Source organism: Bos indicus x Bos taurus, chromosome 20 (assembly GCF_003369695.1).
Source record: "Bos indicus x Bos taurus breed Angus x Brahman F1 hybrid chromosome 20, Bos_hybrid_MaternalHap_v2.0, whole genome shotgun sequence".
In the NCBI taxonomy this organism is placed as follows: Eukaryota; Metazoa; Chordata; class Mammalia; order Artiodactyla; family Bovidae; genus Bos; species Bos indicus x Bos taurus.
The window spans coordinates 24,607,138-24,622,813 of NC_040095.1; the positions used below are offsets into that span (position 1 = coordinate 24,607,138).

General features: G+C 42.1%; 1 protein-coding gene across 1 annotated transcript in view; it reads left to right on the plus strand.

Annotated features, from left to right (window-relative positions):
* Positions 1-6,711: 6,711 nt before the first annotated feature.
* ARL15 (ADP ribosylation factor like GTPase 15) overlaps positions 6,712-15,676 on the plus strand; it is a 461,702-nt gene continuing 452,737 nt past the window's right edge. Inside the window, exon 1 of the mRNA XM_027520528.1 lies at positions 6,712-6,865. Within this exon, the coding sequence (XP_027376329.1) occupies positions 6,818-6,865 (48 nt within the window). The 5' untranslated portion in view covers positions 6,712-6,817. The remainder of the gene's footprint in view (positions 6,866-15,676) is intronic.

The window sequence follows — 15,676 nt, forward strand, 5'->3', positions numbered from 1 at the left end:
GCCTGCTTTGGAGAATTCTTTGCTAGCATTCTTTGCCATTGCCCTTCTTTGGGGCTAGAATGAAAACTGACCTTTTCCAGGTGTGTGGCCACTGCTGAGTTTTCCAAATTTGCTGGCATATTGAGTGCAGTACTTTCACAGCATCATTTTTTAGAATTTGAAATAGTTCAGCTGGAATTCCATCATCTCCACTAGCTTTGTTTGTAGTGATGCTTCCTAAGACCCACTTGACTTCACATTCCAGGATGTCTGGCTCTAGGTGAGTGATCACACCATCATGGTTATCTAGGTCCTGAAGATCTTTTTTGTGTAGTTCTACTGTGTATTCTTGCCACCTCTTCTTAATATTTTCTGCTTCTGTTAGGTCCATACCATTTCTGTCCTTTATTGTGCCTGTCTTTGCATGAAATGTTCCCTTGGTATCTCTAATTTTCTTGAAGAGATCTTTAGTCTTTCCTATTCTGTTGTTTTCCTCTATTTCTTTGCATTGATCACTGAGGAAGGCTTTTTTATCTCTCCTTGTTATTCTTTGGAACTCTGAATTCAAATGGGATATCTTTCCTTTTTTTCCTTTGCCTTTAGCTTCTCTTCTTTTCTCAGCTACTAGTAAGGCCACCTCAGACAACCATTTTGCCTTTTTGCATTTCTTTTTCTTGGGGATGGTCTTTATCCCTGCCTCCTGTACAATGTCACAAACCTCAGTCCACACTTCTTCAGGCAGTCTGTCTATCATATCTAATCCCTTGAATCTATTTGTCACTTCCACTGTATAATCGTAAGGGATTTGATTTAGGTCATACCTGAATGGTCTAGTGGTTTTCCCTACTTTCTTCAATATCAGTCTGACTCTGGCAACAAGGAGTTCATGATCTGAGCCACAGTCAGGTCCCAGTCTTGTTTTTGCTGACTGTTTTAGAGCTTCTCCATCTTTGGCTGCAAAGAATATAATCAATCTGATTTTGGTATTGACCATTTGGTGATTTCCACATGTAGAGTCTTGTGTTGTTGGAAGAGGGTGTTTGCTATGATCAGTGCGTTCTCTTGGCAAAACTCTGTTAGCCTTTGCCCTGATTCATTTTGTACTCCAAGGCCAAATTTATCTGTTACTCCAGGTGTTTCTTGACTTCCTACTTTTGCATTCCAGTCCCCTATAATGAAAAGGACATCTTTTTTGGTGTGTTAGCTCTAGAAGGTCTTGTAGGTCTTCGTAGAACCATTCAACTTCAGCTTTTTCAGCATTACTGGTCAGGGCATAGACCTGGGTTACTGTGATATTGAATTGTTTGCCTTGGAAAGGAACAGAGATCATTCTGTTGCTTTTGAGATTGCATCCAAGTACTGCATTTTGGACTCTTTTGTTGACTATGATGGCTACTCCATTTCTTCTAAGGGATTCCTGCCCACAGTAGTAGATAAAATGGTCATCTGAGTTAAATTCACCCATTCCAGTCCATTTTAGTTCGCTGATTCCTAGAATGTCAATGTTCACTCTTGCCATCTCCTGGTTAACCACTTCCAGTTTGCCTTGATTCAAGGACATAACATTCCAGGTTCCTATGCAATATTCCTCTTTACAGCCTTGGAGTTTACTTCCATCACCAGTCACATCCACAACTGGGTCTTGTTTTTGCTTTGGCTCCGTCTCTTCATTCTTTCTGAAGTTATTTCTCCATTGATGTCCAGTAGCATATTGGGCTTCTACTGACCTGGGGAGTTCATGTTTCAGTGTCCTGTCTTTCTGCTTTTTCATACTATTCAGGGGTTCTCAAGGCAAGAATACTGAAGTGGTTTGCCATTCCCTTCTCCAGTGGACCACGTTTTGTCAGAACTTTCCACCATGACCCGTCCATTTTGGGTGGCCCTACACGCATGTCTCATAGTTTCATTGAGTTAGACAAGGCTGTGTCCATGTGATCAGATTGGTTAGTTTTCTGTGATTGTGGTTTTCATTCTGTCTGCCCTCTGCTGGAGAGGAAGAGGGCTTCCCTGGTGGCTCAGATGGCAAAGAGTCTGCCTACAATGCTGGAGACCTGGGTTCAATCCCTGGGTTGGGAAGATCCCCTGGAGAAGGAAATTGCAACCCACTCTGGTATTCTTGCCTGGAAAATTCCATGGATGGAGGCTCCTGGCAGGCTACAACGCATGGGGTCACAATGAGTCGGACATGACTGGAAGAGAATACATTTGTGTTAAGTTGTTAATAACTGAGTAACAAAAACAGTTGTCTTTTGGACTACTTCCCTGGTGCCTCAGTGGTAAAGAACCTGCCTGCTAAGGCAGGAGACACGGGTTCATTCCCTGGTCCAGGAATATCCCCTGGAGAACAAAATGGCAACCCACTCTAGTATTGCCTGGGATATCCCATGGACAGAGAAGTCTGGCAGGGTACAATCCATGGAGTTGCAAAGAGACAGACACGACTTAGTGACTAAAACAGCTTGTTACAGTGTCAGTAGGAAATGAAAACAGTCAACAGTGCAATACTAAGTCTAAGAGATTAAATAATCCTGGGAAGGTATGGGGAAAAGTTTACATAGATTCTTAGTATTAGGTGCTTGAATAGTGGTTGCTTGTGAAGTCTAGTTACCTTTTCCTAGTATAATTATTTACCACTTTAAGTAGTGATTCTTCATTTTAAATGCTTTCAGTTCAGTCGCTCAGTCATGTCCAACTCTTTGCGAGCCCAGGGACTGCAGCACACCAGGCTTCCCTGTCCATCACCAACTCCTGGAGCTTGCTCAGACTCACGTCCATTGAGTCTGTGATGCCATCCAACCATCTCATCCTCTTGTCATCCCCTTCTCCTCCTGCCTTTAGTTTTTCGCAGCATCAGGGTCTTTTCCAATGAGTCAGTTCTTCGCATCAGGTGGCCAAAGTATTGGCGCTTCATCATCAGTCCTTCCAATGAATATTCAGGACTGATTTCCTTTATGATGGACTGGTTTGATCTCCTTGCAGTCCAAGTGACTCTCAATAGTCTTCTCCAATACCACAGTTCAAAAACATCAAATGCCTTATCTTGCTTTAATACTCCAAGACCCAGCAAATCCTTTTTTTGGAAAAGGTGATTTCTACCTTTTGTGAAATCCATTTCTGTTATCAGCTTCATGTGGGGGCGTCCTACTCTGAGGTTCATTGTTTAGGACACAGTGGTACTTTGTTGAGGTTTAGGAAACAGAGAAAGGGGACTTGGCTAAGTTAGAGGTGAGGTGTCAAGACCACCACTTGAAGGGGAAAGAGCTTAGAGAATTTTAAAGTCACAGGAGTTACTGGAGGCAATAAATGTGCAAACAATGTGTCTGATGACCTCTGGGGAATTTAGTGTCTGGACACCTCACCTTTTTTTCTGAAAAACAAATGTCCATGGTTTGTTATTCTTATGAAAGATATGATCTCTCAGCTATTAAGCAATAATATACTCAGTCAAGGCAAGAATGCAGCAAGATAAGCACTCCCTGCTTTGCAGCTGGGATGGGGAAAGAAGACTAGAAGTTAGTACAAAAATGAATATTAAAAATGTTCATATACTCTTTGTCCCAGTAATTCCATGCCTAGAAATTATCTCTAGGTTAAAGAGATGTGAGTTTATATGCAAACATTCACTGCAGTGTTTATAGCAGTAGTAGCTAAGAGAGGATTTGCTAACATAGTGCATTTATGTGATAGCCTTACAGCCATTTAAACATTTATGGAGAGTTTCATGATATGGTGAATTTAATATACGGAGTGTGTACGATAAAAAAAAAACTAGTAAACAGTATTCTTCTATAAGTTATTATATATTATATCAAACAAATGAACAACAACAAAAAGATGGGAATAGCCACTAATATGTTGGTTATTCTGGATGACAGAATTTGGGAGACCAAGCTGCAGAACTGTACTTTTGTTTCTAACAAGTAACACTTCAGTAAAAATTTCTTCCAAATCTGGCCAGCCAGCCATATTTATGGAATTGTGGAGTACAGACTGTCAAAAGAATTTCTCCGAGTTTGATAAGCAACAGTGATGACTTCTTTTTTGAGAACCTGTGTAGTAATGCGATTGCCTCATAAATTTATCCATGTTTTCTTGGGCATCTGGAAAAGCATCCTTTTTACTGAGACCAAAGCAGTAATACCTTAATGAGATCATGTCTTACTCAAGATTGCAGCCTGGTATTTGGTCTATAGTGGATTAGGTTGAATGCATGCATTCTAGTATCTCGACACTTTTTAAAAAGCACTCATTGGGGTGATTACTGCTACCAACTATCCGGTAAGACCACAGTTTCATGTAACAGGCAGTGTATTATCTGTTTATACTAATATAAATTAGCCTCCTGCCTCTACACAAGGGTGTACATTAACTCCCCAGATTAACACATAATTGGGAAAATGTGCTCCATATGGAGTTCTGAAGCTTCAGGTTTTTACATGGATCCTTTTCCAAAAGCCAGTATGAGTCTTTTAATACATCACACAGCACACAAAGAATGAATATGCAAGTGGTATGGAACAGCGTGAGAATCATGGTGCAGTCTCTGGAACTTTTCCTTGAAAAGTTCATTTCCCTGCTTGCTCATTCTTAGAGAGGAAGCATCAACTTTCTTTATCCTGATGATCTTTTCAGGATTCTTTTTCTTGATTAAAGTTAGCTTTTAAAGAAAGGTAGAACCAAACTGCTCCTGAGTGGTCCTTTTTCCTTGCATAGAAACTTACAGCCCACTCAAGAGCCTCACGTGACAGTGAAGTCATCACTTATTAGAAAGACAATGGACTGAAAGTTTTCTTTGCTAACTGAAGCCTTTTATCTTATTTGCAATATGAAGTTATGACCAACCTAGATAGCATATTGAAAAGCAGAGACATTACTTTGCCAACACAGGTCCGTCTCGTCAAGGCTATGGTTTTTCCAGTGGTTATGTATGGATGTGAGAGTTGGACTGTGAAGAAAGCTGCGCGCCGAAGAATTGATGCTTTTGAACCGTGGTATTGGAGAAGACTCTTGAGAGTCCCTTGGACTGCAAGGAGATCCAACCAGTCCATTCTTAAGGAGATCAGCCCTGGGTGTTCTTTGGAAGGAATGATGCTAAAGCTGAAACTCCAGTACTTTGGCCACCTCATGCGAAGAGTTGACTCATTGGAAAAGACTCTGATGCTGGGAGGGATTGGGGGCAGGAGGAGAAGGGGACGACAGAGGATAAGATGGCTGGATGGCATCACTGACTCAATGGACGTGAGTCTCAGTGAACTCCGGGAATTGGTGATGGACAGGCAGGCCTGGCATGCTGCGATTCATGGGGTCATAAAGAGTCGGACGTGACTGAGTGAACTGAACTGAACTGAACTGAATTCATAGAGAGAAAGAAAAAAAAAGGATCCGTTTCTTGTCTGTTTGAATTACTGTTGTTAGCAAGTTTGAGAGGCCTTTAATTTCTGCAGTTAGTTTCAACCAGTTGTGCTGTAGTTTTGCAGTAGATAATCACCTCCAGAATCCACGTCAAAAATCTTATTAACGTACATGTTTTTGACTGAACACCAGGCCAAGATCAATCAAAACTGGATCTGAGGGCTTGATGCTACTGAATCTCGTTAGCTTCTGCATAGCAAAAACTCACTGTAATTTCTTCATAAGTATAATTTAGACACACACTTGGAGGAAGAAAAGCCCGAATCAGAAAAGAATCAGGATAAGAACACTCAAGGCTCTTTTTGTTTAAGATTTAGTTGTTCATAGCCTGAACTGCTTTTTCCCTCCACGCCGAATGCAATATTTAAATTCTGGTGCCAGTTTTCACATTATTTACCAGGAGGTGCACACGTCAAATGTAGCTGCTGATAGATACTTTTACTGCTTAGAATGACATCGGGTGCCAAACACTATTACTCGGGTCTTTTCAGAGCGCTTCTCATCCTATTGCTCATTCCCCACAGGGGTAGTAGAATGGTGTACCGTGTAACTGGGCACAAAACACGCAAAGAACTGACCAACTGATGCTTCCCGAGAGTCCTGAGTCTACAACCGACTTATACACAGTCCCTTAACTTTTTTTTCTTGCTCTTTTCCGTCGGTGAAGAGCAGATTCTCCGGGGGGCAATCTAACGTTCTGATAAGAGGGTTACCTCCCAGGTTAGCTCTAGCCGCGGGCGGGGCTTCTGTATACCCCCAGGACATCAAGCTGGAGCTGTCCACCTTCGCTTCACATCCTGAAAGTGGGGAGGGGCAGCCCCCGAGTCACAGGCTTGCCTGTTCAGAGTACCTTCTTACACATTCCAGTCATCCCAGTCGTGCAGTCTCAAGGCCACAGGGCCTTCGGGAAATCGCTCCGGAGAGGGGCATTAAGTATCTGTGGCTTCTACACCTCCCACGTTTCAACGCGAGCTTCCTACTAGGGGAAGCTTCCTACAGCTCTCCTCCTATGGAACACTGTTCGGTTCCGATTTACCCAACTCGGAGGCCACGGAAGCACACAGAACGCCGGCGACGACAGCACCGGCTGATTTTCCGCTCTTCCCGGTTTGTTCTTCCGCCCTCGCAGCCCTAGCCCCCGCCCCTCCGCCCTCCTCACAGGAACCAGCGCCCCGGCCGCTCCCGCGCTTCTCCCCTGCCACCCGCAGTGGCCTGCCTTTTATAGACGCCACAGCCAATGAACGCTCTCCTTTCCTTCTGCCCGCCCGCCCGGCCAATCGCCGCGCCCCTTGTGTAATCTTCGGCTCCTCGACTTCTCTCGGCTATTTTCGTTGTTGCTGGCTTTTTCAGGGGCTGCTTGCTCGCAGCCAGAGACGCTGCTTTTTTTTCCGGGTTCGGAGCCGTTCCGGATGCTTTAGGCTGCCGGATGTCTGATCTCCGGATAAGTGAGGCGTTTCTGTACATGGATTATCTGGTAGGTGCGGGACAGGGGTGGCGTGTCGCCCCTCGGACCTCAACGTGCCCGATGTCCCTCCGCCTGGAGGAACAGCCTTTTTGCTTTCTTTCTTTGGGATGGGATGCCTTTGGGGTTCTTTCTCCCGCAGCCAGCTCTGGAGCTGTGCCGGGACTCGGAGGGGTGGCAGCTGAGGCGGTGCGACCGCAGCTCCCAGGGAGTGGTGGAACTGACAGGTAAAGGTGCGGCCCGGGCCAGCGGTTCTGTGGGGCGAGGGGCGCACGGGCGCTCCCCGAGAGATGGGGCAGCGGCGGTGGGGCGTCTTTTGCCCGTGGTCGGTTCTTTGCTTCTCTGTGTACTCCTGCAGAGACTTTCTTTCCCAGGAAGCAGGAGTTTTCCCCTCTGCCTTTAGCAGAACTCCAGGTACTATTAAAGAGCCATAACCGGAATGGCTTACTAAGTGCCCGGTAGCTCCGGTCATTTGGTTGTTATTAGATCTCTAAAGCTATGACCTCGGTCGCCGCGAGGTTTTAAAAGCACATTACCATATAGTAGACGGGACTAAACTACATCGCAGCGTGGGTAGAAAGGATTGGATAGGCAGGCATTCATTGCCTCGCCGTCTCTGCCGTGGATGCTTGTCTCTTACCCGGTGCACAGATTGGACCCTGTCTGTGCTTTTTAGGCCAGGCTTGTGCTGAGAAGTTTAGGTGGGAAAAGTGTCAGCTCAGTGTTGGGGCTGAACATTACTTTAAAAATGCACTTGATTTATGTGTGTGTGTGTATAATTATGCAAAACACCGCATATTGTTCGAGAAATTATTTCCCCAGAGATGCATGTTTGTGTTCGCAGGGATCCTCATTAATGTTGGCTGTGTTCAATCCTAAACAATTACCAGGTTTACCTTTTTGTCTAGAACCCCTGTTGCAATGCAGAGTTGAAGTAAACGGTAAAGACATTGACCGTCCTGTCATCTTGTTGAACACATGCTGTTGGTTTCTGCCTGCAGATTGGCCTGGCAGAGATTTGCCAGTGCCTTCTAGGAATTACACTAATGCTGTACTAAGAAAGACTGTGAATGCGTTCATAGTCAAGAAACGCTGGACAAGGACTGGTTTTGTGATGCTATCTTGTATTTGGGCTTATTTCCCCTAAATCTTCCTGGTTTGATGGGCTTGTGGGGAGGGGTGGTGACTGCAGTTAATACATGACCTTGTGCATTGAGGGGAGTCAAAAACTGAATTCAAATTCTGTTTTCTTCCTTTGTTGATGTCAGTAACTTCCTCTGTCTTTGTGATAGAGAGACATTCGGAGCTCACAGTGTAGCCAGTTAAGGAGGTTATCTGATTGGGGGTTCTTTAAAATGCAAAGTGCTATGTAGGGTAAAAGAGTTGTTAGATGTTTCTTAAAGACTATTTTCTGAATTAAGTAACTGATTATTTTGTAGCTTGTCTCGTAGGTTCTGTCTTGCAGTTGCCAGAATTAAAGCCAAAGTTTGTTGAGGATGGTTATGGAATCGGAAAGGGCTGCCTTACCTATACTAATGAAAGCTGATTTTGAATGCTGAGTTAAGTAGTTCCTAAAAAGGAACTTGCTATTTTATTTGCTGAGTGAGTTTTAAAGTTGCAAATTGCATTGTAAACCTGTCTTTAAGGTGCCAAACCCACTACAGCTGTTAGTGGGGGGAAAACAATTGGAAGACTCTGGTTAATTACTCAGGTTAATTTCCTGATGGGGAACGGTTGTGGTGCTCTAGATTACCTTAAAAGCAGATTCTTTCTTCCTCAGTTTCCTAAGTTGTGTGTCAAAATCAATGGGCTCCAAATTTGACATGGCTTTTTTTGTTTTACCTGCCACGCCCGCATATACCCTATGCATTCCTATTTTAAAAAAAACATTATTTTGTCACCTTAGCTATGATTTTTAAAAAATTCACAAGTGTAGTGAAACAGTCCCATAAAAATCACTTGGCTAATCATTGGTGGTGAGGAAAAAACTCTTAAAGGAAATAAGTCAGTTCTGATGAGTGTGTCAAGTATCCGCTGTGAAAAGACTTAAGGAAATCCTTAAACATTAAAGGAAAAAGCCTCTGCAGGTGGTCTTCTGTGTTTACATTTTACTTAGTTCTCAGAGAAAATGATGTTCCACACATCATTCCTCTTGCCTTTCAGATGGACTCATTTGCTTTTCCATAATTTTTATGTGGTGTTTATTAAAAACCAGTTTCTGAAAAATGAAAATCAATTTCATTGACTGGCATCATATTTTAAAAATCAGTTCCCAAGTTCTTTTACTTACCTTCCAGAGAAAATGCACTCCTTTCACTTCTAGTTTGACCCTTCAGATTTTGCTGCACTTGTGGACTTTACATGCACTTGACAGGAATAGTGTGTATGCCGTCTTTTCTTCTCTTTTCTTTTTAATCGGTGTTTGACTTTCTTCTTATTGCTGCTGGAAGAAGAGGGAGCTGTGTGTGTATGGATTGTCCATTGTTCTTTGGGCTGGATGGCATTACTTAACCTTTTTTAATTGCAGAACATGGAAGGAAGAGAAATGAGAGAAAGAGGTGCTTTAAATAAGACTGTGAATATTAAAGCAGAGGATAAAACTCTCTGAACTTAGAGGCTACTGTTGATTTCTTAACTTGAAGGAAATGCTATGAATTAGAGGTGACAAATAAGGTGAAGCCCAGGGATAGTGCCTTTCTATTTAGGATAAGGTTTTGATTGATTTCAGTTTAGGGAACTACAATAATGGTAATTTATGTATCCTCAGTAATTACATGTATCACCCTGTACCCTATCTTTATTTGTTGAATGAATATGAGAGAGAAGAGACAGCTTTTCTCTCCAGTTTCTAAAGTAAGACAAGATAACATCTGTTTGGATTAGGTATTTTACTCTGGGGAATGCAGAATGTATCTTTTACTCTTAACTTTAAGATTATCAAGGTATTTGTTTTCCAGTATTTAAATATAAAAATCTCAGTATTGACAGGCCATATACCTTTTTCCCATTTTAGGAATGGGTTTTAAATGCCATGTTCACACCTGTCAGGTCTGTAGGTGACGATTCTGTTGCTGTTCCAGTGGGCAGTACCAGCATCTTCCTGTTTTTCTTCTGACAGGTAGAACTAGTAAGACAGTGTGTGGAACTTTCTGAATAAGGAGAAAATAGTTCAGCTATAATGGAAAACGTGTCTACCAGGTTTTCCTGGAAGGTTGGACAAAATCAACTTCTAGATTCTTCTCGGTTTAATATTCTTTGTGTCCTGACTCATGTTGATTGGCTTGAATTTTACCTCTTCCCCCCCTCCTGTGATCAAAATAACATCAATAAAATTTGGTATGCTTTGTGTAATGCCAGGGATGATTACATGGGATGATGGAGGGAGAGTGATTTATAAACAGCATGTTGCTTTTCAGATGTAGAATGTTAATATACTGTGCTAATGTTGCTCATACTATTCTTATGCCTCCTATAGAATGACTGTGACTGCCCAGTTTTAAAGATTGGGCTACCTTTTAAATTAGTCTCAGTATATGGAGAGATTTAATGTCATCAGCAAGCAGGAAGTTACAAGACTTCCTTGAGGATTGTTTACTACCTGTAAAGAATAAAATATGTTCCTTAATGCATCTAACAAATGTTTATGGGACCCCTGCTTTGTGCATGACCCTGAAAGGCATGGAGGATGAGCCCCCGCTGGGATGGCCTTGGCTGTAGGACTGGAGGGGTGTGGGTGGCTCAGCAGGAGCCTGTGGCAGTGGACAGATACGCAGGAGGGGGAGGAGGCAGCCTGTGATGTGCGCCTTGGCTCTCTGGTAGGTTATCTCTGTGTGTTTCTTTGTTTCATTGTGAACTGAAATGCAAAGCTGGGCCTGAAAATGTGACATCTAAAAATGCGTCTTTAGCTGCTAATTATCAGATAATGATCATTTCACCTGTATGTTGGGTTTGGGATCTAATAAGGCCAGGGTTCTAGATTTCTTTTTCTGTATAGGTTGGTTAACCTGGCCTAGTTTCTTGGTCACAGGCTATACCTGTCATATAAAAATTTGTGTGTCAATAGGGAAGATCAGGTGAAAGAAGATAGATGATCAGCACAAACCTATCACTATTTGCAGAATACAAACCAAGTAATCAACCAACCAAGAACAGAAGCTCTTGGTGTATCGATGCACAGAACTCTGAGGTTCTACTAAGTTGTAAATGAGCCTATTCTAAAAGAGGAGTGAAGGCACAGTTATGACTTTATCTGATGTTCCGTGGTCTTAGAAGTGTGCTGTTTTTTAACTGTGAATGACTATGAACATTATAACTTATGTGTTCTATGTATAAAGTGATAATATAAGCCATATATTTTTAATCTTAACTGCAGCTGAATTAGTCAGTCACATAGGTGTTCTTTTATTACTAAATCATAAGATAAAAAGGGAACACAATAACTGGTTCTTTTAGCAAAAAAGTTTCAAAAATATCGAGACCGTGAGGCAGAAACTGTGATATAAGGCACTAACTCTGGTTCTCAACTGTCTATGGTTCCAGGCTTGTAGCACGAATCCCAAGAGAGCACATATGGGGACCTGATTCATGTCCTCTGGGAGCTTGCATTCTGAAGGATGCCTAAGTTGTGTTCTTGTAGGCATGCTGAGGGTGGGGGAGTTAAGCATAGGTATTATGAGGATAAAATAGTTACCGTTTATTGAGCCCATACTGTGGTGCTGGATAATGTAAATGCTTTCCACATGTAATGCATTAAACCAAGGCTGAGAGAGGTTTTGTAATTTCCCCAAGTTCACACAGCTAACAAGTAATAGAGCTGGGACTGTGGTCCCAGAACCTTCCCTTTTCACTGCCTTCCTTCCAGCTTGGTGTTAAAGCTATTGGAATGCACTTGAAGGTTTTACAGTGTATTTTATGTAATTACCATGTTACTTCTCCAGTCAAGAAACCAGGGGCCAGGACCAGGCTGGTCGCTGTTCCCCTGTGCTCAAAGACTTGTCTCTGCTAAATGACTGTTAAAAGGAAGGCTGGATAGAAAGAGAACTGTGTCGTGTCCTGAGCCTTCCACTCGGTGATCTCCTGACTCTGAGCACCTAGGTGACCTTCACCATCTAATGTTTTATCAAATAACCACACGTGGGTTTCCAGGCAACCTTGGTTCTCCGCCCCCTAGTGTCACTTCAAGGACACCTTCAGAGTCACAAGCCCCAGTCGTCTTTTTGAAGAGGTCCCTGAGACTCAGGATCTATTTGGCAGTTTAATTGAAATCTTCTGTGCTCCTTAAACAAGTAAAGTGGGGCTTTGCCTAGTAGACACTAGGCCCAAGTGGCCTTTTGCTTTTGAATTTCTGTTGGGCAGAGTCTCCTGATGCTAAAGGGTTTGCTTTCGAGGAAGAAAAGATTTTCAGAGAAAGTTTGGTAACTGCATTTTGGTTAACAAATGCTGATAGTTCTCACAAATTGAGTTAAAAATGGGCTTTTATTTTGGAGCCTGTGGCCTCCTTACTTATGCTGTGGCTCTTCCCCTGGCATCTCCCCAAATGCTTCTGGTGTTTGGTTGAATCTAAGAAACCCAGTTCTTGTTGACCCTCGTTTCTGAGTATCAGCAAAGTGAACACTTGCTTCTGGCAGGGCTGGCTTCATGGGCATGTGGCTCAGAAGGGCCCCCATGTGTGGCTGAATGCTCTGTGGTTGCCATCTTAAAACTCTTAATTTGGGGTGCTTTGCAGATGTTTTCATTATCTGAATCTGTAACTTGTATCAGTGTAGGGTCCCTGACTATCTTGATTATCCTTTTATCACTGGAATTGAGTCTCATGCAGGGTGAATACGAAAGTATATATCATGTACTGTGCAGAGTGTTTTTACCTGCATTACCCAATTTAATCCTTCCAGCAGTCCTGTTGACTAGATACTGCTGACTGATAGACATACTGACTTAGAATAAGAGGAAACTTAAGGCTCTGTGAGGTGGAGTAATGGCTGGGATCATGTAACCGAGTGTCAGGGCTAGGGTACCAGCTAGCTTGGGGATTCCAAGCCCATGCATGTAAGCATTATTCAGTACTGCTGTAACTGGTGATAATTAACAGCTAAGAGGATGAGTGAGAGGGGCCATGATTCAGACACAGGACTGGAAATTGAGAGGTTACTTAATTGCTGCCATCACCTGTGAGAAGCCCCCTGGGAACTCAGTGACAGCTGTGCCGCAGTTGAGGAAGTACACGTGTCTATACCTTAAGGTGAGAGACTTCGCTCACCTTTTGCACCCTGCCGCCGTACCCTGGTGCATAAGCATGCCCTGCACTTTGGTTCACAGCCAGATGCACATGATTTTGCAGGAGCATTTCATTTATCAGGCCCCTTTGTACCCAGATTTGTTGGGAATGGTTCTGACTTCTGGATTGCTTCTCTCCGGGTCAAGGACTTCGACCCTAGCAATTGTGGCCATGTCTCCCCCAGAGGGATTCTCGAGAGTTCTTTTTTCACCGAAAGAGAGCAGCTTCTCCAGGCTCTCTGGTGGAGCAGTTGACAGTCTGGAGCCATCCCAGGACCATTGGCTGAGGTGCAGAAGGCCTGCACTTGTTCCTTTATCAGTCTGTACATGGAGTCAGGAGCTAAAGCAAAATATGATTCTTTCACAGTTTTATCTTTAATAAATACAAATGTTCCGAAAAGTACAGAAAATGAGAACGCACTTCTATGTATCTACCTCCCTGATTAAAGCTGTTATTATTTTGCCATTTTAACTTCAAAATGCTGGTTGCTTTTTAAAAAAAGAAACTTTAAGGTGAAAGCCTTCTGCTCTCCCATGCTTTCTTCATCCTTCTCCATGGTGACAACTACCCCAAAGCAAGTGGGCACTGTTCTCATGTTTGGGTTTTTTGTTGTTGTTGTTGCATTTTTATTATATTTGCATATATGTGTAAATAATATGGTATTCTTTGTGGTTAATAATTTTAACAAAATTGTAACATATCACCCTTATTGTCTTGAAACTTGTTTTATTTCTGTAATGTTTTTAAGATTAATAAATATTCCTGTTTGTATTAATAGATATTTATTTTACATTTCTAGTTTAGATATTACCATTTCTGCCTTTATATGTAGAGATCTTATTTGGATTTTATGGGAAGCTCAAAGAAAAGGTGTTGGTTTTGAGGCATAATTGTGTGTGTTTACTTGTTTTTAGTACCACACAATGAGTCGTATACATTGTTTAATGAAATTTTATTATGTGCATTTCAGTGAATCATAATTTTATTAACTTATCACCTTATCACTGATTATTCTAAGTTTCAATTTTTTTAGTGTTGGCATTTGTTATAAATAATGCTGCAATGGACATTCCTTATAAGCTCTTGGATATTTTATGATAGTGTATTATAAGGAGCAGTAGTCCTATGGTTTCAAAAAGCGATTTTGATGCCAAGTAAGTTTGGAAACTAGGTCAAACAGAATCAAACAGGTTTCTTTACTGTATAATCATTAATATGCAAATATTCACAGTGCATCTCAAAAAGGGAGATTATTACTGGCAGTGTTTCTAATCCTTTGGGATATTTTTATGACCAAGTTCGAGTAGATTTTATGTAGAATCAAAAGGTATCTACATTTTAAAGCTTTGACTTATTGATTAAATAAGGTAATAAACCATGCATGGATATAATCAGCTACTGTTTGTTAAATCAAAGTTATGTAATAGTCAAATGGTGATAATGATGATGATTGAGAATTTACTCTGTCCTAGGTTCTGTGTGCATGCGTGCTCAGTCACCAAGTCATATCCAACTTTTTGTGACTCCGTGGACTCTAGTCCACCAGGCTCCTCTGTCCATGGGATTTCCCAGGCAAGAATACTGGACTGGGTTGCTGTTTTTTCTCCATGGGATCTTCCTGCCATGTCTCCTGCATTGGCAAGCGGGTTCTTTACCACTGCACCACCAGGGAAGTCCCCTAGATCCTGTGGGATCTAACCCAGGTCTCCCGCATTGCAGGTGGATTCTTTACCAGCTGAGCCACCAGGGAAGACCAAGAATATTGGAGTGGGTAGCCTATCCCTTCTCTAGCAGATCTTCCTGACCCAGGAGTCAAACTGGGGTCTCCTGCATTGCAGGCATGTTCTTTACCGGCTGAGCTACCAGAGAATCCCCTAGATCCTGCAGAGTGCTTAATGTGCATTCGCCGTTTGTTTGGTCCTTTCAGTGACCCTCTGAGGTGCTGGAATTTGGGTTTTTGTTTTATGGTTGAGGAAACTGAGGGTCAGGAGTAACTCCAGCTGTCTCAGTTGTTATGAGGGTTGGCAACACATCTGTAATCTTACTGTATGTGTTTTCATTATTGTGATAGAGAAGAAAAGTTTGAAACCCTGTATTTGATTTCCTAGAAAGTCCACCTATTGCCTGCATGATATAAGCTGTTTTCCAAATGTCAGTCCATAGCAGAAAGGAAAAGTCAAGAATGTTATAAAGTCATCATATGTTTAATTTATAGACTTAAAAATATGAGGTTATATCTTTCCAACTTTTTGTGGATGTTAGAATATGCTGTCTATTCTCATGATAATGAACAACAGTATCTCTTTGTCTATCTCAGTGTTATTACCTGTCAGAATAAAAGGATGTGAATCCTTAAACATCCTCAAGTTTGTATGTATGAATTAATATTTAGAATGTACTTACTTCTAAAACCCAAATGCTGAGAACCTGGTCTAAGACAGATTAATTCGAACCACAATTCCTCATTTGAAAGATTCAGATAGCATCCAAACCTCTTTGATGACTATTGATTATGTTTTTTTTTAGTGCTAAAGTGCTTTTTTAAAAAA